The sequence below is a fragment of the Perognathus longimembris genome, chromosome 12, assembly GCF_023159225.1.
Source record: "Perognathus longimembris pacificus isolate PPM17 chromosome 12, ASM2315922v1, whole genome shotgun sequence".
Classification (NCBI taxonomy): domain Eukaryota; kingdom Metazoa; phylum Chordata; class Mammalia; order Rodentia; family Heteromyidae; genus Perognathus; species Perognathus longimembris.
Genome location: NC_063172.1, coordinates 45,746,598 through 45,771,983, shown reverse-complemented (window position 1 = coordinate 45,771,983; position 25,386 = coordinate 45,746,598). Strand labels below are relative to the sequence as shown.

The 25,386-nt window shown below is 35.4% G+C and overlaps 1 protein-coding gene across 3 annotated transcripts in view; it reads left to right on the top strand.

Moving 5' to 3' along the window:
* Pkia (cAMP-dependent protein kinase inhibitor alpha) overlaps positions 1 to 22,817 on the top strand; it is a 75,661-nt gene extending 52,844 nt beyond the window's left edge. The window contains exons 2-5 of one of the 3 annotated variants that reach the window (XM_048358892.1): positions 12,577 to 12,717; positions 13,924 to 13,955; positions 17,637 to 17,814; positions 21,358 to 22,817. In XM_048358892.1, the coding sequence (XP_048214849.1) occupies positions 13,929 to 13,955; positions 17,637 to 17,814; positions 21,358 to 21,437 (285 nt within the window). In that variant the 5' untranslated portion in view covers positions 12,577 to 12,717; positions 13,924 to 13,928 and the 3' untranslated portion in view covers positions 21,438 to 22,817. The remainder of the gene's footprint in view (positions 1 to 12,576; positions 12,718 to 13,923; positions 13,956 to 17,636; positions 17,815 to 21,357) is intronic. The other 2 variants (XM_048358893.1, XM_048358894.1) reach the window with 2 other exon arrangements.
* The last annotated feature ends 2,569 nt before the right edge of the window (positions 22,818 to 25,386 follow it).

The following is a 25,386-nucleotide window of genomic DNA, read 5'->3' as shown; positions in this document are numbered from 1 at the left end:
CAATTTATGCAGGTAATGGCATTCTTAGTTATGTTTATGGGGCCGACCATCAGTACTTGTGGAAAATGAACACAAGCAGAGATATTATAGGTCTTTACAACTGTGAAGTTGTAGGAGGCCGAGGATCCTTTAGTTCCTGAGTAAGTTCCATTGGCCAGCAATACAGGAGCCAGAGAAGCTGCTAATTTCCAGAGATGACGTTGTGGAGGAAATAGCCTGTCTCCATGGGCGAGAGCAGGCCGGGGGTCACCAAAGCCTGCTCCAAACCACCCTAAAAGCTGTTTAGCAGACATGGCATTGGACATGTTCATAGTTAAAGTAGGGTCACAAGATGAGTTATATTCAGTGCAGTTTTGCAACCACACACCAAAAGGTCCCCAATCATACCAAGTATGTCGGGATGTATTCCAAATAGTTGGAAAAATTCCTAGACAATTTTCCCAACGTCTTTCAGTAAAGTTCAGGTTCAGATAAGTAAAATTGTCACATTTAGGCAGGCCAGCAGGGCTAGGATAATTATCTAATTTATAGGTATGAGATCCCACAGACCAGGAAGACAGTCTAATCAGCCGAGATCTACTGGAGTTATATGAACCTCCATGCTGAATCCAATATTGATATCTAAAAGGGTAACATGGGGAACGGCCTTGACAGATAGCTTTAGAGAACTGAGAATAAGAGAAGTTAAATGATCTTTCCTCTTCCATAGGAAAGACTGGAATGCCAGACCCATAGAGGGAGAGAGTAAATTAGGAATAGATGTAAAAACAGAGACGGGGGCTTTTGTCCATAAATATGGACGTAATAAAGGAGGGTTAGAAATATAGGCCCAATACATTACCTCTGATGTAGCCCCTACAGGTTACCAGTGCACACCTGTCCATTTGAATGGCCTTATCACTTGAATGAGAATGTCTCACCCCCTTGATGGACAGAGGGGTGTTTGTTGCTGGATCCACTGGTGCAGGTGCTAGAAAGATGGGCTGTCTTCTGTAGAAACATAAGCATACCCTCGCCCCTGGGTTAACTCCCCGGGACCCAATCTAGCCCAACCCCCAATCTAATCCAAACCGGCTGCGGCGGGTTTGTTTTGCATAGGCGGAGCTAGGAAGTGTCGCTTAGCTCTTGCTAAAACATCTCCTTGAGACAAATTTAAAAAGTTAAGGACAAATAATGCTTCTGCAATAACAGCTCGGGCTGTTTTATAAATACTTTTCATAGAAGTTGCATATCCCTCAGTACTATCCATACTCCCCCTCTTTAGTTTTTTAATTTGTGTTTTTAATGTATAATGAGCTCTTTCTACTATACCTTGACCTTGAGGATTGTATTCAATTCCTGTAACATGAAAAATGTTATGAAATTCTAAAAATTTTTGTACTTGTTTACTGGAATAATCTGGTGCATTGTCAGTTTTTATTTGAGAAGGAATCCCCATGACTGCGAATGTTTCTAGTAAATGTTGAATGACATGAGTCCCTTTTTCCCCTGGTAGAGGTGTTGCCCAAATAAAAGAAGAATGTGTATCAATGGATACATGCACATATTGTAAGCGGCCAAGTTCAGGGATGTGTGTTACATCCATTTGCCAAATTTTATTAGGAGCAGTTCCTGACGTGTCAATTAATTTTTGAGGGCTACATAAATCCGAATCTCCTTGAAGAATGGAAAATAGGTTAGGAATTCTGGGAATTACCAGAATTCCTAAGGAAGGGCAAAGCCAATTGATGTCCCTAGTAACTTTTGAAAATTATTAAGAGTTTTAAACTCTTCAATATGAATTTTTATTAATTGGGGGGTAATTACTTGTCTTTTAACTAAATATCCCAGATACTTAAATGGTTTTTTGTTTAAATGAATTTTATCAGGGGCAATTATTAAATTATACTGTTGAAAGTCTAAAGGCAAAATTTGTAACAATTTTGATACAATATTTTTATCAGGTGCAGCAAATAATAAATCATTTTATTGAAAACCTGTAAAACAAACTGGAGTAGTAATTAAACAATCATCTTGATAACCATCGTTTTCCTATATCCAACTTAAAACAAACATTTTAAATTTTATATCTCAGAATACATTTTTGATCTCAAGTCTTTTACCAAGCCTGGTTGTATTAAAAGAAATCTGGAGGCTAGGTATCACCCATTGCTTCATGCTGCTTGTTTTTCACTTCCAAATTTCTTATCTAGAAAGGCATTCTAAAACCTTTTAAAGTAGAGGCTTTCACACCTTTACCTCAGCCTGTATTTGCATAGAAAAACTGAAGCCCAGGGGGCACATTGCCTCCTGGTTGTCTGCTTTAAAAGAGCCATTTTCCTATATACAGAGAGTTAATGAAAGTTGTGTACTTCTATCCCCCATAAGTTTATATACTTTAAAATATTTACCTGATTATATGTGACTTAAGATAGTTAATCTTACTGTTACAGTACAGTTTACACTTAAAAAATTTAGTACCTGATTCATTAGTGATACCCAAAACAATTGTAACAAGAGTACACTTAGCAGTGTGCCCCAGAATTATAACCATGAGATTTCAGAGTTAGCATATTTGCCTTTTTGATACATCCAAATTGCAAACCTGTACAGAAATCGAGTTATATCAGGTAAATAAACTTTTAACTCTCCTTTAAGATATTCCAATTTTAATCCATCCTAAGGGGCAGATTTAGAAGTATCAGTCAAATCATACATTTTACCCTGAGGTTTCCAATGTTTATACCTGAAAACAAAAGAAATAAAAGAAAGGCCTCCATTGGCCTGTCCTATAGAATGGGCCTATCTCCATCCTACTCCTTAGAGCTTGATGAACTGCCGTGGGGCCAGCTTGCCCTCTCCCACTATGAATGGACGCCACCCTACGGCTGTCCCATCACGTGGATTGGCTAAACAGCACTTTTGTCAGTTTACCCCTCACTACTGAGGATAGATTCAAGGGCCCATGCTAAGTTCTTATTTATTTATTTATTTATTTATTTATTTATTTTTAACCATGAATTAAAGAATTTTTTAACTATAGTTCCTTTTAAAATAAAGTAATAATCCTTTAAAGCTTTTGGTAAAGCCCAAACTCGATGATCTTTTGAAGTTTAAAGTTAAACTAACCTATTTTTATATCATACATTTTTAATCTTGAACACATTCACACCCACATACATTTGTGCGCGCGCACACACACATACATACATTCACATATGTAGGTATTAATGTAAACAGAACTTAAAAACAGTCCAAACAACTATCAGCCGTATATTTTTTAGTGGCAAAAGGTATATTTTCCAATCTTATTCTTGTAATGACCAAAACTTAAAACAAAACCTTTAATGAATGATTTTAGCATCGTTTAGTCTTATTTGCTAGGGCCTATTAGTTTTAGCAAAGTATCTTAGCATGCTAAACACTGAAGATAACTGGGTTGGGGTCCCCTGGAGTATTACTGAGTCCACCTAGCACTTGACTCTTAGTGTTTACTCTCAGGCTAAGATTAGCCTAGCCAGCTGTTTGAACTCAGCTCTTAGCAGCCTGTACTTTTTCTGCCTTCTTGCAGAAGGAGACACAGTACCTAGTAAATGTTTTGCCCATAGACATGTAAATGGACAACAGAAATAAGGGAAACAAAAGTTTATGTTTAAAACTGGTACCAATCTCAAAGACAAAACTAGTCAAGACAAAACAGAACATAGAAACAGAGGCTTTTACGCCTTGGATGGCATGTCCAGCGTCCACAAGCTGCCAGCCAGAGTGATGGAAAGTCCATAGGGCCCTGAAAATTCTCAGGGGGATCCTCCCCAGTGGAGATTTCCATCCCCTGGCAATCAACCTGCCGAGGCCGCCCACCAGAGGACTTTTTTCCCAATTTAGCACTCCACACGAAACACAACTAATCAAACAAGGACAAAGACACATGAAACATGTAGCGCAGGCGCAAATTAAAAGTGCAATTGCAGTAAAAATTCTCTTGAAAAGTAAAAGAAAAATCACTAGTCCTTCCCCAATTCCAGGCTGATGGACTAAAACAGGGAGTGTCAGCTCCCCTGCTAGTGCCTGGTTGTAAAGAAAAGATGATGGGGAAGCCTCCTTCACTGGAAGGGAGCCATGAGACGGCCCTGTATTACAGCTGTCCTAAATTGAGTGAATCTGGTCAATATCTTGATAATGACGGGGCTGTGCCACACCTCTGGTTGGAGGGGGTTCAATGACAGGAAAAGTTTGATAGCAAGAGAGAGAAGCAGAACCATAGGACTTAGATTAATTAAAGTAAAAGTGGGCTCCGCGGCCGCAATTATTTGTTCTTTACTTTCACCTTCCTGACTGCCCCTGGCAGATCGAAAGAGCATCTGTAGCACTTTGACTGCACTGCTGAGCTGCCTAAATTAGCATCATTCTCTGAAGGAGCATAGGTAGAGGCTGAAGGCTTATTTGATGTTAATTTTTCTTTAACAAAACTGACAGGAGATAGTTCAGGTGTTGCCATGTCTTTTAGCTCCTGCCCAATTTGAGTTTTTACCTCCCCGGACAAATTATAAGCCTTCATAGCTTTTTCCACATCAGCCTCTGGCTCAGCAGCTGATGTTATGATAGCATCAGGAGACATCATGCTCACGGCTGTATGTATTAATGCCCAAACAGACCAAAATGTAACTGGAACCTTGTCTCCACACCGATATTCATTTTCCATATTATTCTCTACTCGTTCCCAGACTTTTAAATCTAAAGTATCTCCCTCTGGGAACCATAGATTATACTCCACTACCTGTACACACTCATCTCTTTGTGAACACGAGACCATAGCTCCGTCCCGTTTCAATACATGGTGGATAAAATTAGAAAATGGAGTTGGTTTAGCTTGTCCCATAACCCCGTAATTTTTTAAGAATAGGAGCTCACCACACAGATCCCTTGTCTCCTGTGAATTACACACAGATCCCTTGTCTCCTGTGAATTAAAAATATCTCTCACCTCACTCGAGAGCTCGGCAGTTCCGCAATCTCCTGTGGATCAATTGTCAGGTCCCTGTTCGGGCGCCAGATGTTGAACCTGGGTAACTGCAGTCGAAATCAGGACACGGGGGATGCAAGGCGAGTGAACCAATGCACACTTTATTCCAAGAGGGCCAGGGTTTATATAGGGATAGAAACCGATTTTACAATTACAGGGTAAAAGATCAATACAGCATGACATTTGTCTCAAATACAAAAGTGGAGGACATTTCCTATTGTGAGGGCAGGAACTTGATACAATGCTTTTCTATTTACAGGAGGTAGTGACTACAAAGATTATTGATAACAAAGCAAGGAATTGTATACAACCTAGGTAAAACTATAATTATCTACTAGCTACTATCTCAATCTTGACTTCTCAAGTACTTGTGAATAGAACAATGAGGAGACTTTTCTGTTTATTGTGATAATCTAACATTAAAGGCAGCTGGTCAAGCAAGTCTCCAGGCAAGTCTCCTCTAGGAGACTTGCTAAGTAGGGGGGAAAAAGGAGATTCTCACAACAACTGGTGGCTACCTTTGGCCCACAAACACCAGAAACTCCTTACTGGGAATGTTTTCCCAAGGGCCTATTAGTGTGCTAATGAGGCATCGGAGTAACCGTGCCGGGGCCAAATTTTTCCACTGGTTGGAGACTTTAATTCTCCAACACTACGCCTACTTAATCTTTGATAAAGGAGCTAAAACAATAGTATGGAAGAAAGATAGCCTCTTTAACAGTGGTGCTGGCAAAACTGGCTCAACACGTGCAACACACTAAAACTAGATCCTTATATATCACCCTGCACCAAAATCAATTCCAAATGGATTAAAGACCTTGAAATCAAAACAGGCACCCTGAAGACACTAAAGGAAGGAGTAGGAGAAACACTTGGGCTCCTTGGAGCAGGACGGAACTTCCTTAACAAAGACCCAGAAAGGCTACAAATCAAAGAAAGGTTGGACAAATGGGACTGCATCAAACTGCAGAGCTTCTGCACGGCAAAGGACATAGCTCGCAAGATAAACAGAAAGCCCAAAGACTGGGAGAAGATCTTTACCGGACATTCAACAGACAAAGGCCTCATCTCTAAAATATATGCAGTACTGCATCTCTTAAGCTACAGCTCTACTTCTTTTGATGGTTGGTTGGAGATGAGACTCTCACAGACTTTCCTGCTCAGCTGGTTTTGAATCTTGACCCTAAGATTTCAGCCTTCTGAGTAGCTGATTATAGGTGTGAGTCACCAGGACCCAGCTAAAATTTACAATAGTTTCTCTAACATCCATAGTAATGTATAGAATTATAACAATTTCTCATCTCAGATACATGTATAAAAATATTCAGTATAGTTAAGTGATTTTGATAATCCATAAAGTATCAAGATTTTTGAGATAAAAATCCATGAAGCAACATATCACTATGGCAAAGTCAGAGAAGAGTACCAAACATTTACAAGCATTCAATAAATGACAGGTTAACAACATTCTAATATTCAAATATATAGTAAAATTTAGACGTTTTCATTGCAATAGTGAGAAATGAAATTTTCTGAAGTGGAAGATGATAAACACTATTATAAATCTAGCATGTGAAAAGCAAATCATTTGGTGAAAAATATACAGATTTTAAAAATATATTGGAACACAGTCATAGAATCTTTCTTGGCTAAAGAGAGTAATACTGGAGAAGACAGTGACATTTTAATTATAATAAATATCTAGATATCATGCACAAAATGCTTGCAAATATTAGCATGTGTGTGAAATGTTTTTAATACTTTTTCACTCATTCAGAGAAGAAAAGAAGGTTGGATTAAATTTAAAATTAGCATTGTGATGTCTTACAGTGCTGTTCTTTTGCATTCACAGAAAACACAAATCTCTCATTTATCCAAGTTGAAAATCTGGATGCAATTTATAATTGTCATCTTAAAGTCCTCTATGTTCATTTATCCTGATTAAGTTATTAATTCTTAGGTCTTTTATACAAGAAGGCTCTTTGCAATGTACATTGGTTGATCATTTTTAGGCCTAGTATCTGTTCCTCAATCTCCCAATCAAAGTCACTTCTAAATTACTGTGAACAGGACTGGTTTTTAAGACTCTTCACAGTAGTAGACAACCATGTTTGGAAGTCACACACTATATCTTTATTAAAATGTACACAAATTGCATATTTAATATAAATTATAGGCAACTCCATGAGAGCTGACTGTCATTTAATCTGATGAGTATTAATGCTAATGCTAAAAGTACTAATTAAACAACTTTTGGTCTCCATTTGCAGGGTTTTTTTTTTTCTTATTTTCTTAAATGTTAAATTTTCTTTGGTGTTAAATAGTTTTATAAATACTTCTCAAATTCATAGACACTCTAGGAAGTACATTGCTATTATCTTAAAGTTGAATAACCTTTACAAAAGAGGTGTGAATGTAAAGAACATCAAAGATGATTAGACCAGATGTGTGAAAATCGAATAAAAAATGAAGGAAAGAGGAGATGATAATGGTAATATCTGTGTAGCAGATAATAATAATAAAAATCCAGGTTCAACAAACTATCACTTTATGGGTAACATTTCAAAGCAGTATAAAGAATTTCTTGCTTATATTTAAAACAAATATTCATAGCAAATCATCAGTCAAACTGAAGTAAATTCAAATTGCCCTAAAATGAATGTTAGAAAAGGTAACTCATGTAAATGATTATGTTACTAGTGACATAACTTACAATGTCGAGCCTAATGTTATTTTGTCTTTAAAATTGAAATAATGAATGAGAATATATCAAGAGAAATGTTAACAGATTTATAATGTACCAACCTCATATACTTTTGAAGGTAGAGACACTTTTTTGCCCTTAGTGTTTAGCATTTTTTAAATTTATTTTTGCATTTTTTTCTTTATTATCAAAGTGAAGTACAGAGGGGTTACAATTTCATATGTGAGGGAGTGAGTACATTTCTTATCCAACTTGTTACCCCCTCTCCCATTACCCCCTTCCCCCTCCTCCTTCCCTTCTCCCCGCCCCCCCCCCATGAGTTGTACAGTTGGTTTACACCAAATGGTTTTGTAAGTATTGCTTTTGGAATAATTTGTCCTTTTATCCTTTGTCTCTTGATTTAGTTATTCCCTTTCCCTTCCCTAGTTCTAATATATGTATATACAGTATCCAGGGTACTCAGGAAGGGAATACAGGAGATTAAAAAAAAAAAGCTATGGGTTCACATGGCATGTTGAAAATAATTACAATGATATAACACTTTGTTTCCATAAAGTGGAGTTCATTTCACTTAGCATCATCTTATGTGTTCATAAGGGCATAGCTACTGGACTACTGTGATCTTCTGCCTAAACGTGTACTAATTATTCCCTATGAAGGAAACCATAGAGAACATTTTTCTTTGGGTCTGGCTCACTTCACTTAGTATAACTTTTTCCCCAGTCCTTCTATTTCCTTATGAATGGGGCAATGTCATTCTTTCTGATAGAGGCATAGAATTCCATTGTGGGTAGGGGTGCTTTATTATTCATAAAATACTTATAAACAGTAACTGTTTCATTATTCCTATGGACATTGGTATATTTTACAATACTATAGCAAATATGAGCTTGATTAGATCCTTTATGATGAATTTAAAGATGGAAAAATTAATGGTGAGTTAGATTTTGTGGAAGAAAGATAACTGCTGGCCTCAGGCTGTTAATGCTTTTATGAATTTGATATGGATAACCCCAATCCTCCTTCTGATGTTAGTGCTGTCACTGACTGTGTAAGACATGGTCCAGTCAATTAATTCTTTTCTGCTTTAGTTACTTCATTTAAAATGTACAAGTAATATTACTCATCATTCACCAACCAGCAGTGCTTTGACAGCTAATTGAATGAGTCAGCAGGGATACTGAAAAGATTAACTAAATGATTTATAAACTCTTTGAAATATTAAATAAGTGATGTAAAAAGACTTCACATGCGAATAGAACAAATTATTCCCTGTGCTAATTAGTAACCTTAGATGTGATTTTATTTCAGAAAACTAAGACACAAGCTTGGTGCTGGTAGGTCACACCTGTAATCTTAATTACTCAGGAGACTGATATTTGAAGACTGTTCAAAGCCAGTCTTTGCAAAAAAAAAGTCCATGAGATTCTTATCTCCAAATAAGTTATCAAAATTAGCCAGAAGTGGAGCTGTGGCTCAAATAGTAGAGTCCTAGCCTTGCAACAAAAGAAGCTTGGAGACAGTGACCATGTCCTAAGTTCAAGCCTCAAGTATGGCCTAAATAAATAACAAAAAACTTAGAGACAGTTCTGAATAAATTACAATTAGAGTAGACTTATTAAGAATTTCAACATGATTTATACTTCTAGGGTTATTTCTTTCTTCTATTATAAGATTTCCACCATACTCTGAGAAAAATAGTATAAGGTAAACTATGAGGAGTATATTTCTTGAAGAAAGATAATGCTTCTGGTATTAGGGTGAGAAAAAAAGCCTAGAATGGTTCTTGAAAAACATTAAGTAATTACACATTTAAACAACTTCTAAGTTTCCAAAAATAATATAAAAATGTGTTCATGTAAGAAAAAAAGGAATGGCTAACATTTACACTGTTAGTAAAAAGCTGCAATGGAGTTAAAAAAAAAAACTAGTGGTACATTTGCACTAATCAGGCTGGTGGTACTGTACTTTATTAACAGCCTAGGCACTATGCACCATCACACAAATACAGTTAATACCTTTTAAATGCCATTTATCGAAGAAGATAATTGACAATACAGTGTCAATTGCTAGTCTCCCTTTTCAAGTGAACATCTATTTAATGTCCCGTGTGATGAAGTGTGAAGCCTCATGGAGCCCTTCTACATGTACCAAATGCACAGCTGCTTCTAGTGAATCCCTAGGATGACAGGGGAGAGAGATAAACCAGTCTCTTTAAAAGTGGGTTGCCACTTGGGCTCTTTGGCACAGGACGGAACTTCCTTAACAAAGACCCAGAAAGGCTACAAATCAAAGAAAGGTTGGACAAATGGGACTGCATCAAACTGCAGAGCTTCTGCACCGCAAAGGACATAGCTCGCAAGGTAAACAGAATGCCCACAGACTGGGAGAAGATCTTTACCGGGCTTTCAACGGACAAAGGCCTCATCTCTAAAATATATGCAGAACTAAAAAAATTACCTTCTTCCAAAACAAAACTGCAAAGAACCAATAGCCCCCTCATCAAGTGGGCTAAAGACTTGCAAAGAGACTTCTCTAATGAGGAAATGAGGATGGCCAAGAGACATATGAAAAAGTGCTTTACATCACTGGCCATAAAAGAAATGCAAATCAAAACAACATTGAGATTGCATCTCACCCCAGTAAGAATGTCATATATCAAGAAAACTAACAATAACAATTGTTGGAGGGGATGTGGCCAAAAGGGAACACTACTTCATTGTTGGTGGGAATGTAAACTGGTTCAGCCACTCTGGCAAGCAGTATGGAGATTCCTCAGAAGGCTAAATATAGAACTCCCCTATGACCAAGCAGCCCCACTTTTGGGTATTTATCCAAAAGACCACAAACAAAATCACAGTAATGCCACCAGCACAACAATGTTCATCGCAGCACAATTTGTCATAGCGAGAATCTGGAACCAACCCAGATGCCCCTCAGTAGACAAATGGATCAGGAAAATGTGGTACATATACACAATGGAATTTTATGCCTCTATCAGAAAGAATGACATTGCCCCATTTGTAAGGAAATGGAAGGACTTAGAAAAAATTATACTAAGTGAAGTGAGCCAGACCCAAAGAGACATGGACTCTATGGGCTCCCTTACTGGGAATAATTAGTACAGGTTTAGGCAAGTCATAGCAGAGGATCACAAGAGCCCAATAGCTATGCCCCTTATGAACACATAAGATGATGCTAAGTGAAATGAACTCCATTTTATGGAAACGATTGTTATATCACAGTTGTAACTACTTTCAACGTCCCATCTGAATCTGTAGCTTCTATTATTGATGATGTTCTTGTATCACCTTCCAGTGGTTGTACCTACACTATCTCTGTAATCTTATCTGAGTATTTTGGAAACCGTGTATACTGGTATTAGAAGTAGGAAATTGAAAGGGAATACCAAAATTGAGAGACACAGGGTAAAAAAAGACAAACAACTACAAAAGCAATACTTGCAAAACTGTTTGGTGAAAGTGAACTGAACACCTCAGGGGGGGAAAGGGAATGGGGGAGGGGGAGGGGGTATGAGGGACAGGGTAACAAACAGTACAAGAAATGTATCCAATGCCTAATGTATGAAACTGTAACCTCTCTGTATATCAGTTTGATAATAAAAATTTTAAAAAATAAATAAATAAATAAATAAATAAAAGTGGGTTGCCATTTCCCCTACAAAAAACAACTGTCACACAAATCATTATTCAAAGTTGGACATTTGTCCAAGTTCCCTTAAAAATAATGAAAGAAGCTTGTCTCTGTCAGGACAACAAAATTGAACAGTGTCTGTTGCCAAAATCTGAGCTTAAAAAAAATACAATTGTGGATATTTTACAATCTAGATCTGTGAACTTTTCAGAAACTTTTCAGTTTCTCAACTCTTGAAGACTTTTCAGGTAAATCAATTGACATTACTAACAAATGAGTTATTGTGTAACTTGGTGCCACATACACAATACACCAATATTTTCTAAAATATTGATACCTGATGTCATATCTGTGTATACACACTTACATACAGACGTAGGCATACATAACACCAAAAGAGTTGTTCAAAATACAAGATAAAGAATGATGATTTCAATAAAAAATTAAAATATGGAAAGTATACTGCTGTGGTTTTAGATTCCATATTAAAAAAAATAACAATTATCTGCAATGACTATTGAAATTCTCCTCATTTTTCCCACAGGGAAAAAAAATCTTTATAAGGCCAGATTTTCTTCTGATACTTCAACTAAAACAACATATTGAGACAGATTGAATGCAGACTCAGATTTAAGAAACCAAATGTCTCTTATTAAGCCAGACATTTTAAAATGTAGTTTTACAAATGTAAATGTAGTTTTACAAATGTAAAACTATACAGAATTTTTTTCATTATTTTTAGGTTTGGAAAATATATTCCACTGTCATTAAAAATACTTACATAATATGTAATGGGTTTAATAGTTTCTTTAGCTGAATTAATAATCATTAAATTGTTTTCATTTTTTCATATAGTGTATGTTAGCTTATTTATTGACAAAGATGAAAGCTTACTATGTTTCTCTCTAATCTTTTGAATTGTGGATATCTAAACACAAATCAACTTTGAAACACTAAAGTTGATTTTTTTAAAAGGAGGCATATGGTTAACTATTCAAAAGCTTTTAACACACTTCCTATGGTTTCTTAAAGTGACAGAAGTTAACCACATTTATAATTGTAGAATATGAAGAATTTTCTTTTTCTTTTGTTCTTTTCAAACTTTTAAAGAAATCATTCTGTTCATATTAGAGAGAAATCTTCAGTGCATGCTGATGACATTCTCTCCATTCTTTTTTGCAAGTTTGTGAGTCTCATTTCATGTGTCCCATTTACAGGAGTAAAATTAGCATGTTCTCCAGTCACTATTTGGCTCATGACTCAATGTCACTATAAAAATCATCTTAGCCGCTTCATAGGCCCAGCTTCTTCTAGGATACATCGATGTGGAACATTTCAACTTGTCTAATGCAGGAGACGTAAGTACACACTTTCATAGGCTCTTGAACTCTATCTAAATCTGTAAGTTCAACTTGAGGAGGGCCTTCTGTTTATTTGTTCAAATAATTTACAAATGTGATATCAGCTAAAAGCATAAACAAAGAATCATATATCTCTGTTCAGAAATGACTCACACAAAGGAAGGATTTTCAAAGCTGCATTGTATTGTTTCTGTTGTTAGAGTGAGAAATTGTGGCTTTTAAACAAGGACAAAAAAAAGCTGATTTCTTATTCATAACTTTTGATTAAAGTTTTAGGTATTCATATTTTAACTTTTAATCAAAGTTGAAAAGTTCAATATTCAAATATTAAAATGTAATTTTGCACCCCCATAAAACTTTAAATATATATAATTGGTTATTTATATAATTGATTATTTTATAAAACTAGCACCCTAAAACCCAGCTATATTTCCTTGTCAATATGCAATTCTATTATTTATGTGTAGAAAATCCAAAATAAACAACATAAGGAGGAAACTCTAGTAAAGAATCAAAGTGTAGACTGTGTAACAATTCCAAGGCCTGTGATTATTTTAAGCTGTTGACATGTCTGACATTAAAAAATATTTGGGGGCTTTCTTTCTTTCTTGTTTTTTTCTTTCTTTCTCTCCTTTCTTTTTTTTCTCTCTCTCTACCTACTAATCATAATTTTTGGTGAAAATTCTTCAGAATTTCAAAACAAAAGTCGAGGTCATCTGTATAGATACACTTAATGTAAAATATATCTATGTATCTTTAATAGTGATACTAGTAAACATAACTGTGTCTAAATGCTTAAGAGACAGAGAAGTAACTATATTGAGCACTTAGAAGGAATTCACTAAAAGAACAGTGATAATGGAGAGAAAATATGGTTTGCTGCATCTTCATATTTTGTTGAAAAAAGCTATTGTTATTATACTCACTCATTAACATATACAGTTTGTTTTGTTAGCTGTTGTTCTTTTATCATAAAAAAATCTAAAGACTAAAGAATGAAAACATAATAAAAATACTATTTTTATATCAGCTATTATTATAATAATTATACTGGCTCTAAATAAGTGATTAGCACTTGGTTTCTATGTCACTGTAAAGGAGACTTGGGTGAACATCTAGCTAACAAGTATATTTAAGAAATGCTTCAGGGGAGAAGTATATAGGAATAAGATATCACCATTGTGTATATTTTCTTTCATTCAGTCCAAATGAAATCACTATCAACATTTTCAAAGGTAAATATAACACATTTATATTTCTCTCCGCATATATTTATCACTTAAGAATGCACTAACAGAAAATTCAATGAAAGTTATTTGTTCTCCTCAAAAAAATAAAACATTGACAAGTTATTAACATCCCCAAATATTCAGATCTGACCTTTTTCTAACTTCATATATTCTCAATGTTACCATTTTTTCTGCTTCATTCTTAATATTTCAAATGTCCTTAAAAATCATAACATTAGACATAAGTCACATTTCTGTATATAACTTAGTAGTCACTTAAATTCTCTGAGACTTTTCATCTTTTTTTTTTCTTTTTTTGCCAGTCCTGGAGCTTGAATTCAGGGCCTGAGCCCTGTCCCTGGCTTCTTTTTTGCTCAAAGCTAGCACTTAACCTTTGAGGCACAGCACAACTTCTGGCTTTTTCTGTTTATGTGGTGCTGAGGCATCTAACCCAGGCTTCATGTATGATAGGCAAGAACTCTACTGCTAAGCCACATTTCCAGCCAAGACTTTTTATGTTAAAAATGAGTATTTAAAAAGTTTTGTAGCATTAGTATCAGATAAACAAAAGCAGTTGTACTTTTTTGTCTATGTTTTGGAAAAAAACATAAAATGAGACAGTTAATATTCTAGATTGAAGTAGTTAACTTTTAGGGTTTGGTAACTTTGTATAATCAGAAGCAGGGTAATTCTGTTCCTAATGAAAGGTAATTAGTACATTTCTTTCTTAATTGCCATTGCTGTTCAACATACTTCCATTTAGCATTGACTATGTACAAAGAACTCGACTAGAAGTTGATGTGACTAAAGTATTTTTTAAATGCAGTTCCTATCTTACCAGAGCCTCTAATCCACCTGAATAAAAGAAGTAACTGCATTCCTTGCTGGCTAGACCGTAAATGGCCTATTCAGGAAAACATGGGCCCATTAAGTGTTAAGAAGTCACAGGAAGAGTGGTAAATGAGAATATGTCTTGCTAGGTGAATATCAATGGGTAGATTTCAACAGGCAACTTTATTGGGAAAGGGCATTTTAGATGGATTAATAAATATGAGCACACACTTCCACAAAAAAGTATGTATTAGTCCATAGTATACCAAGGATACTAGCAAGTTAAAAATAGCAAAAATAGGTCCTATCTAGATCATTAAAGACCTCAAAAGAGATTATAGAGATTTCATAAATATGTTCTGTAGGCTATGAGTTAAGCTGTGGAGGTATTTTTTGAGAAAAGTACAAAAATGACTAGCAACCACACTTTGAATTAAATGGTGCAAGAAGAAATTTAGGAAATGCAGGAAGTCAGTAATCATCCTACAGTGTGAGTTTACTATGTTTGACAGTGGATAAATATGAATGACATCCAATCAAAAGCAACAAGATCAAGAAGTGATTAGAGAAGGAAGACACATATATAAAAATCTGCTCCAGAATGATGTGTCTTTAATGGAAAGTCACCAATGGTATTAGGAATGGAAGGAAAATCAGTGGCATATCTTTAAAAGAAAGAGGCTAAGGGCTGGGAATGTGGCTTAGTGGTAGAGTGCTTGCCTTGCATGCATGAAGCTTTGAGTTTGATTCCTTAGCACCACATAAAAAGAAAAAGCCAAAAGTGGCTCTGTGACTCAAGTGGTAGAATGATAGTCACTGTCCTTGTCAGGATCTTGTTTCTTCTTCACAGTTCACACAGGTCTACTCTACTACACCATCCCTGTCTTTTCTAAATACATTTATAGTATAAAGTTGTAGTCAAAAGCTTAGCTCCGCATTAAAATTGTGATGTTTCTTTGTTAAAAAAAAAAAGAATGATAGCCTTGAGCAAAAAGAAGCCAGGGAACAGTGCTAAAGCTCCGGCCCTGAGTCCAAGCCCCAGGACTGGCAAAAAGAAAAAGGCAGGGGAGGGGAGGTGCTAAGAGAAGAATAAAAAAGGAAATTAAAATTACGAAGAAATGTTTGGGAAGGAAATTAATTAAAAGAACTTACAGCAGATGTCCCATGTCCTCTAATCAGGAAGATTCCGTATAATTTCAAGGAAGGGACTTTGTAGTGTGTGGATTGGAAAGATTTATCTGGATGTGGGGTAGTCTGTCCTTTCAGTTGTAGGGACATAGGATCTGAAAATGTTACCAACAGGAAAAATGTTTAAGGAAAAATCAACTGGAGGTGAATAAAGAATGTCTGTGACACTTAGAGGTAACACTAATAATAGATAGATATATTAAATTTAGCAAACTGTGACAATTTTTGTGACTTTTTTCTGGTAGCATTCATCCACTTAGTAGTAGGATTAAAGAAAAGTATACTATAGGGTGTTTCCCAATGATAATGTATCAGAGAGGAAAGAAATTATAAAAAAAGATCAAAGGAGCTTTTTAATGCAGCATAAAAGCTACATGATTCATATAGCAGTGGACCTAGGAGAGCCTGAGAATAAGAGGGTTAATGGAATAAAGACAGCATCAGTCTGAAGAATCGATGCTAAGAAGGGAAAAATAATGAATAAAGTGGTAATGGCCAGAAAAAGAATTTCCAAATTGACAGTATGAGAAATAAAGTCATTTTGAGTGTTTTATACCTTAACTTTAAATGAAACTAATGATCACATTATCCAACTCCTTTACTAATTAATAATGTAAAATGAAGGAGGTATTTCACTCAGCCAATTATCTCTATAACATATTGACAGAATAGGCAACAGAGACTTAGTTCTAGTCATTTCATAGTGACAAAATTCCTAAGGAAATAAACTTATAAAGAGAAAAGCTTTATTTTAGCTCATGGTTTCAGAAATTTCAGCCTACGCTTAGTTGGGGCTGTGAAGAGGCAGTACATCATCATGGAAATACATGACAAAATGGACTTATTTAATGACAGTGAGGAGGCAAAATGAGAAGAAGAGGAACCAGTATTCCAATATCTCTTCCTTATACTAGGCCCCACCTCCTAAATTTTCAACTACCTTCCAATAGTGCCAAGGGCTAAAGACCAAGCTATTAATAAACAGACCTGAAAGGCATTCAATACGTAACTATACAGTTTTGTCTGGGAAACTTCACTTTTATTTACTTAGATTTAAAGACTTTCTTTCAGATTCAGTTAACACAATTTACTATTCTTTTCAAACAATGAACCAAGGGAATTTTGATCACTGCTAGTATTTGGAATTGTTGGCAATAATAAAAAGTAAACGGGATTTCGACCCAACTTCTTTAATGTCCTTACAATACCTATAATGTACTTGCTTACTATTTACTCCTAGTATGTACTATTTACACTTTCTAACCCCTCTTGAATTCAAGTTTGTTGCTACAATGGTTTTTAGAAAGAGGATTTTATTATCTAAACCAAGTGTCAACAAACTAAGGGGTACAGACTCTGATCCACCTATATTTGTAAATAAAGTTTGTTCACCATATCTGTTCAATTTGTTTTCAATGGTTGCTTTTATACTTGGACAGTCAGATAGCAGGTCACATGACCCACAAAATCTAGATATTTTCTATTTGACTCTGCATGGAAAAGGTTCCCTCATTTTTTTATATAAATACTTAGGTAAGAAAAGAATCAAAGTAACTCCTTCTAAAGTAGATAATGGTTTCTTATTCATATTGAAAAGTTTAGTTTCTGTTAAATGTTTAACACTGACTAACATGATATTTACTTTTCATTCTTTTCTCTCTATTTTAGTCCCTGCTATGTGGATATTTGTTAGCAATGACTGATGTGGAAACTACATATGCAGACTTTATTGCTTCTGGAAGAACAGGTAGAAGAAATGCAATACATGATATCCTGGTTTCCTCTGCAAGTGGCAACAGCAATGAATTAGCCTTGAAATTAGCAGGTCTTGACATCAACAAGACAGGTAAGTCATTTGATATATATCTAACTGTAAATGTGGGCTGAAATGTAGCACTCATCTACTAGAATTAAAATGCTACTTATGAAACTATCTTAAGAGAGTTAAAAAGTCTAGGCAACATGAAAGTCTACAACTAGTCTCTCACATTGTTTTTTGTTGTTGTTGTTTTGTGTTTTTTTTTTGCCAGTCCTGGGCCTTGGACTCAGACTGTCCCTGGCTTCCTTTTGCTCAAGGCTAGCACTCTGCCACTTGAGCCACAGCGCCACTTCTGGCCGTTTTCTGTATATGTGGTGCTGGGGAATCGAACCCAGGGCCTCATGTATACGAGGCAAGCTCTCTTGCCACTAGGCCATATCCCCAGCCCCTATATATTGTATTTTATATATCTTTTATTGTTGTTGTTTTAACAAAAAGGAAGGGAGACGAGTGACAGCAATGGAATGGAGTGGGCGATTCTTACCAGGGAACATTGTAGGAAAATATGGTTATGCCTATAGCGCAAGCTGCTCAGGAGATTAAGATCTGAGGATTGAGGATCAAAGCCAGTGAAAGCAAACAAATCCTGGAGATTTTTATTTTCAGTTAACTAGGACAAAGCTGGAAGTGAAGATGCAGCTCAAGTGTTGGAGCATAGGCCTTCAGTGGAAAAGCCACATGAAAGCACAAGGCACAACGTTCTCAAATCCAATTCCAAAACACATACACACAAAGAAAATATGGATGTGTCAAAATAAAACTATCTTATATAACTAGTAGATGCCAGTAAACTACTTTAAGCCACAGAAAATTACATTACTGCTTTTACTTGAATATTTTATTTCAAATCATCTGCAGTAATTTTCAACCAACTTAAATATTAGCTCATTTTTGCACATTATTTAATTTCTTCTTTTTCTGTTTGCCCTAACATTGGTAATTTTTAGCCAAAGGCCTTTTACATACAAAGAAAACATTAACTTAATACACATAATTTAAAATTTTTTCATATTAATAAATATAATGTGAAAAATTAATATTTTATATTTAATATTAACAATCATATAATTTGAATTATTCAAACCTTTTCATGCTACCAACTATCTTCTTTTCTAGTATTTTTGTCTGTCAGTTATAATTCTCTAGGCCCTTGCAAGACTTTTCTGTTTCCCTTCTAATCATAACACATAGTAAACTATATGCAACACTGACTTTATTATTCTGATTACAAAGAACTACAAATAATAATTAATGAGTAAATATAAAACATGATTAATAATGGTAAATTCAGCATTACTGAATTTTGAGCAACTTCCTTGGTAATACCTGTGTCTACTTTATTAGTTTGTATATGACAATATTGCTGCTTCATAATTTTTTAAAACTATCTACTTACCCACAGCTCTGTTTGTAGCATAATGCTAATCTTGGAGAAATGTCTCTAGACAACAGAAAATCCAAAGCTCCATCAGACTCAAATTCATTATTTTGAATTTATACAGTCAATTTCACCCTTAATTATTCTATTACCTTACCTCTGTTGCATTTGGCTTCATTCTTTTGGTTACCAACAGCTTCTTCTCTTTACATAGTTCTTGTTGCATGCTAATCTCTATGTCCCAAATTCAGACCATCTGCCTATCCCTAGATGCAAACAATAAGATCAATAGGTTAAAATGAAACATGAATTTGATATATGATAAATGATATAAAATGCCAAGGTTCTACCATAGATAGTGCTTTACAATAAGGTGTTTCTTATGTCAACAAACTGCTTTTAGTTTCTATAAAGACTTAAATCATTGGAGTATGGAAATACAGTATGTATGTTTTTATCTTTTACAAGTGAAACACTAGAGTTGAAAGAATGATCAAGTACACTTATCTTCAACCTATTGAATTATGGTAACAAACTTAGAAAATATTATTACAAATTTGTATGATTGCGTTACTCTCCGAACTTTAAAATATTTAGTGTCCAGTAAACTACATGACATACAAATATTGAAAGGATTGCCAGCAGCTTGGAATTATAAAAGGGAAATATGGAACTAAAGTATTGTTTGGTTTCAGGAGTGTCTTTGTCACTAGCTACAATTGCTGCTGTGGATGTAGTTATGAGGGTGGTTTTATTGAACTGGCTTATGTTCTGTAAGGACAGGCAGGAGTCCAGCGTAACTCTTAAACAATAGATTGACCAAGTACCATAAATGTCTTTTCGGTTTTTTTGCTATGATTATCAGTTTAAGCTAAGAGAACTTCTGAGACATCAGAAGAAGTAGAAATTAGCTGGGTTATTCTCAATTGCTACTGGCCTTAAAAAATATTTTGTTCAGGGGCTGGGGATATGGCCTAGTGGCAAGAGTGCTTGTCTTGTATACATGAAGCCCTGGGTTCAATTCCCCAGAACCACATAAGAAAATGGCCAGAAGTAGCACTGTGGCTCAAGTGGCAGAGTGCTAGCCTTGAGCAAAAGAAGCTAGGGACAGTGCTCAGGCCCTGAGTTCAAGCCCCAGGACTGGTAAAAATAAATAAATAAATAAAATATATTTAAATGAATAAATAATATATAAATAATAAATAATATATATATTGTTCAAATGAGAGACTGAACATAGACTCCCACCTCTGATTTTCACTTTAAAAGATACAACTGATTTCTTCAGCAAATAAAACTATACTTAAATACTTGACCTGGCCCTGAGATTTCTTAGCTTTGTCTCGAACACAAAACTACTCTTTAGCCACTCTTAAAATTAAAATGTATTTTGTTTTTTAGTTAGGTTGTCCTAACTTCAAAGAAGCCAGACTTTGAAATTTTGCTAAATTCTGATGGTGAACTAATTCCCAAGAAAATAAACTTATCTCCATGAGGATTTCAAATATCATGAGTATGTCTGTAGTTTCCATCCAATATTGGAAATTACATATCACAATATGTCGGGGTGCCCCTCTAGAGGGGGCTGGACTTGGGAACTGAAATGTAGAAAATCAGGACACGGAGGATGCAAAGGCGAATGAACCAATGCACACTTTATTTTAGGAAGGCCAAGACTTATATACTGTTTTAGGAAAAAGGCCATAAGACATCAGATTACAACTTCTAGAGTAAAGTTCAAACAGAAAGATATACATCATAAGATAAGACTTATCTAAAAATGGCTACATCTGTCAATACATTATAGGATTAGACAGGTCAGGGCAAGGCTACATTGATCCCCTAACTACTTGTTTGCACTGAGTTAACTATCTTAGCCATAAACTCCCCACACACAGTAAAAACCCCTCCCCTAGTAACTGTGTAAATAAATCTTCCAAGAAACTCTCTTATCAGAGGAGGAATGTCTCAAGATCAAAAGGTTTCTTTTGGCCATCAAAAACAGGAAATTCCTTAATGGAGGTGTGCCCCCATTGGCCTGTTAGTTTGCTAATAGGGTTTCAGAAAGTTAGTGTTGAGGCTGAGTCCACCACAGGTCAGAGAATCATTCTCCCACAACAATATGTGATATACTTTGTCAGTAAATGATCGCTTTTATCTTCCCTTTATCCCCCTTTCATTCTCTCTTACAGAAGGTGAAGATGATGAACAGAGAAATTCAACAGAGCAAAGTGGGGAAGCCCAGGGAGAAGCAGCAAAATCTGAAAGCTAACACCCAGCTTTGACCTTCAACACCTGACAATGTTGCAAATCTCCAGGCATTGCTGGAATGCATTTGTTTCCATGCTTGGAAAGGGGAAAAAGAAAATGGCTGTGCTGCAATGCAGAGAGCTTCCCATTATCATGTCAATAATGGGAGCCGAGGCTGTGGTTGCAGACAGACCTTTCTCTACCTCTGCCATGAGCAATGGTTGAAATCGTGCGGCTTGTGTTTGGATCTCATTTTTGTGTGGATCCTTTCATTTGACCATATGATGAAATGCTTGTAGAGAGTAGCACTGATCTAGATGGTGATTCCTGTAGCATTTGGCCCCTCACACTGTCAGAGGATTTAATTGTGTCTATTTGCAAAGGGTTGGTTGAACCCCAGAGTTTAAATATCTCTGGCTGAAGTATTCACCTAGTAAAATAACCCTCCAGAAAACACCGTTTTTAGCACTTTTAGCATTATGTATGTGTGTGTTACTGCTGTGTATTTACACACTGTTTTGTATTGTACAATAGAGCTACTCAGCACTGCCCCCTTCTTTGATTGCTTATCAAAAACAAAATGATATACATTAACTGTGAATTTTTATACCACTCATTTTTTAAAGGGCTGCCTTTCGTTTTTGTTTTTGTTTTTTAAGTTTCCATAGTGTGGTGGTGTGCACAGAACACACTTTTTAAAAGCATAATCTTTCCTCTTGGTAATTATATGTCCATGAACTGATAAAGTCTACAGATTCATTGAAGCTTATTATGCAGGCATTTAAAAATATTAATTTATGTGAGTATTACTTGGATTCAATCTGTTTAGTGTCTGCTCAGACCAGAATTCAATCTATCAATTTGTTTTATTCTTAAAATACGAAACCTCTTCCAAATAAAGAGTCGATTTTCTCACAATTCTGTATGCTACTATTTAAATCTATAGCACAATATTTCCACCAGGCTGAAAGGGATAGAGACTATGATTTCCTTACAAACATGTGGATGCCAATCACAAAATTTAAGATCTCATTTTATGTTTTTCATGTCTTTTTTTATCAGCCCTATCAGATCCAAATGCTATTATGCACTTTTTAATGTTTGTAAACTTTTACAACTTTTATGTGAATTGCATTCTGATATAATAATTATCACCATTAGAAGCTAGCAGATTTTCACTGATACTGTTGATGGCCTATGCTGTATTTTAACACCATGGTTCTTTAAAAGAGTATCTGTGAACTGTGTAAACCTTCTGGCAGTATTATGCAATCATTCAACAGTGGTAATAAATAAGGAACCAGAATATGTAAATGGTTCATGAGTTACTGAACAGACAACAAGAAGTCTCCTTATGGGCTGGGGATATGGCCTAGTGGCAAGAGTGCCTGCCTCGGATACACGAGGCCCTAGGTTCGATTCCCCAGCACCACATATACAGAAAACCCCCAGAAGCGGTGCTGTGGCTCAAGCGGCAGAGTGCTAGCCTTGAGCTGGAAGAAGCCAGGGACAGTGCTCAGGCCCTGAGTCCAAAGCCCAGGACTGGCAAAAAAAAAAAAAAAAAAAAAAAAAAAGTCTCCTTATAATAAAGAATTCACTTAGCTGTCCTTGGGGTCAGGTACATATAGTTCCAGATGAAATAGACATAGCAGCATTTGACAGTTAATCTATGTGGTAATGCCAGGAATTCAGCCATTCTTTCTGTATTCACTGAGAGAATGAAAGGTAAGTCTTCTTGCATCTCCCTTTTCACTGGCTGGACTGAGGGCATGAGTCCAATTTGTCTTCAATCAGATGATTGAAAATCAGAAAATTAACATTAGCAATGTGAGTCCTTCTGCAGACAAAAAGATTACAGATTACAATTTAGGGTACTTTCTTCTATGTAGTCCATCAGGAATCAAAATAGACAGTTAAAATTTAAACAAATCCACCCACTGTTAAACTGACAAGTGTGAACAGAAGTTCTTGGGCCTATTTTAGACAATCTCTGGTAATCTGTTTAAAACACCCTACTCATTTAATCAGTTTTCAATGTTGTCATTTACTATCCTAATAGCTTTCTTGTGAATCTAAAATTCTTTTTTTCTTAAAATTGTAGAATTTCAAACTGATTTTATGTGATTTTGTAAACTTAAAACTAGTGCTGAGTATATGTGGAAGATTTGTTATCCCATGTGATGTACTATTATTAATGCATGTGATGTCATGCTTGATTTTAAATATATAGTGTTAAATTGCAAAGTCTTATGGAGCTTTTGATTTAGTTTGTCCTATTACAGCTACTTGGTCCACTATATTCAAACCTAGAGGAATTATCAAGCTGGGAAGATTAAAAACTGGGTTTATAAAACATCTACATCCTATTAATCTTTCTGGGGAAAAGTCTACAATATTTTCTAAAATTTCTCTAATGTTTTATATTTGGATCTGAATTCTTAAAGACAAATGGAAAGGTAGGAAACCAAGGAATTGATTTGATATCAGGCATTGTAAGACTACTACCCAACTATTCCTATGCTAATCACTTCACAGTAAATATTCTCCTGTTTACTGTTCAAACAATTTCTTTACAGGAGTGTTTTTATCCCAAATCACATATTTGGAAATTAGCACTCAAAAAGGTATAATTTATTTTAAGCTTAGAAAGACAAAGGTAAAACAAACAAACTAATAAGTGATCTTAAGATATTAAGATTTGAACCCATGTTTATCTGTCTCCAAGGCACTTTGTATTCCAAATACTATAAAATTAAATATAATGACAGAACATGCTTATCTATAATGAAAAATTTTTAAGTAAACATGCTTCTCTTCTCATTTCAGGAAAGAAAAATGAATCCCAGACATAGAACTTACCTTTCTTAGGGTTACCTACATGAGTAATAAAGTGCTTTTTTAAAAAACAATTCAATTATTGCTTATTTTGAGGGTATACTTCCCAGAGATTTTTTTTCTTGGATGAAGACTATAAATGGCATAACTCATATTTTCATGTTCAGTACCATTCATTGTTTAATGTTTTACAAACATCAAGATTTTAAGAATTTTTTTATTCATTTGCAACAAGAGTGAACTTGTCAAATTTACCTTTTATTACCTGCATGTATCTTATACTAGTCTGTGTCCTTCTCAAATACACAGAAGTGGGTTTTCAGTTGATAACAGAAAATGCAGCCTCTAGTTTTTAAGCACTACTCTCATGGTAGCCTCTTAGAAATGCCGTACACCTGAGTCTTATTCCAATATCATAGGAATGCATCAGATTATAAAATGAATGGTATTCTTTCTGCTCAAAGGAGTAATGAGTGTAAAGATATGTAACTGCTAGACAGCAAGGATTCTAAGTGAAACCTATAACAGGATTAGGAATAAAATGTATAGTCCTCAAGTGAAAACAGGAAAGGATCCATAATTTATGATGTTTTATGGCCTAAAATGTTCTTAATTAAAAGAGTGCAGTCTCTGAAGTAATCTGCGAGCTTATATGATTTTTGTATTTAGTAATGTTGCATGCTCACATGATTGATATTAAAAGTGGCACATTTTTTCTGAAATGCACACAGTCTACTAAGAGTATTTATTGACAGCACACTTATACATGGTGCTATAAATGTTCAGCACAGTATAAAAAAGAAACCAAAGTTTCAGCATCGTGTGTGAGATGTATGCAGTCTTCCAGCTTTATGTTACTGGCCTTTCTTCCAAATAGTGTCAACTCCATTCTATTCTAATAGCCTATGTCATGGACTTTGTCATCTACCAGGACCATCACACCGCCTGGATCTTAAACCTACACTGGGCTTCTACACTACAACTGGGCTTCTTAGCTGCTACCTACAGGGAAATGATCAATAATCGGGGTAGAGACAGATACTTATCAGAATTCCTTGATAATCTTTATAACAGCCACCTTTATCATTACACACATATACGTGTATTCATATACAAATACTCCCTTTCCTTTAGGA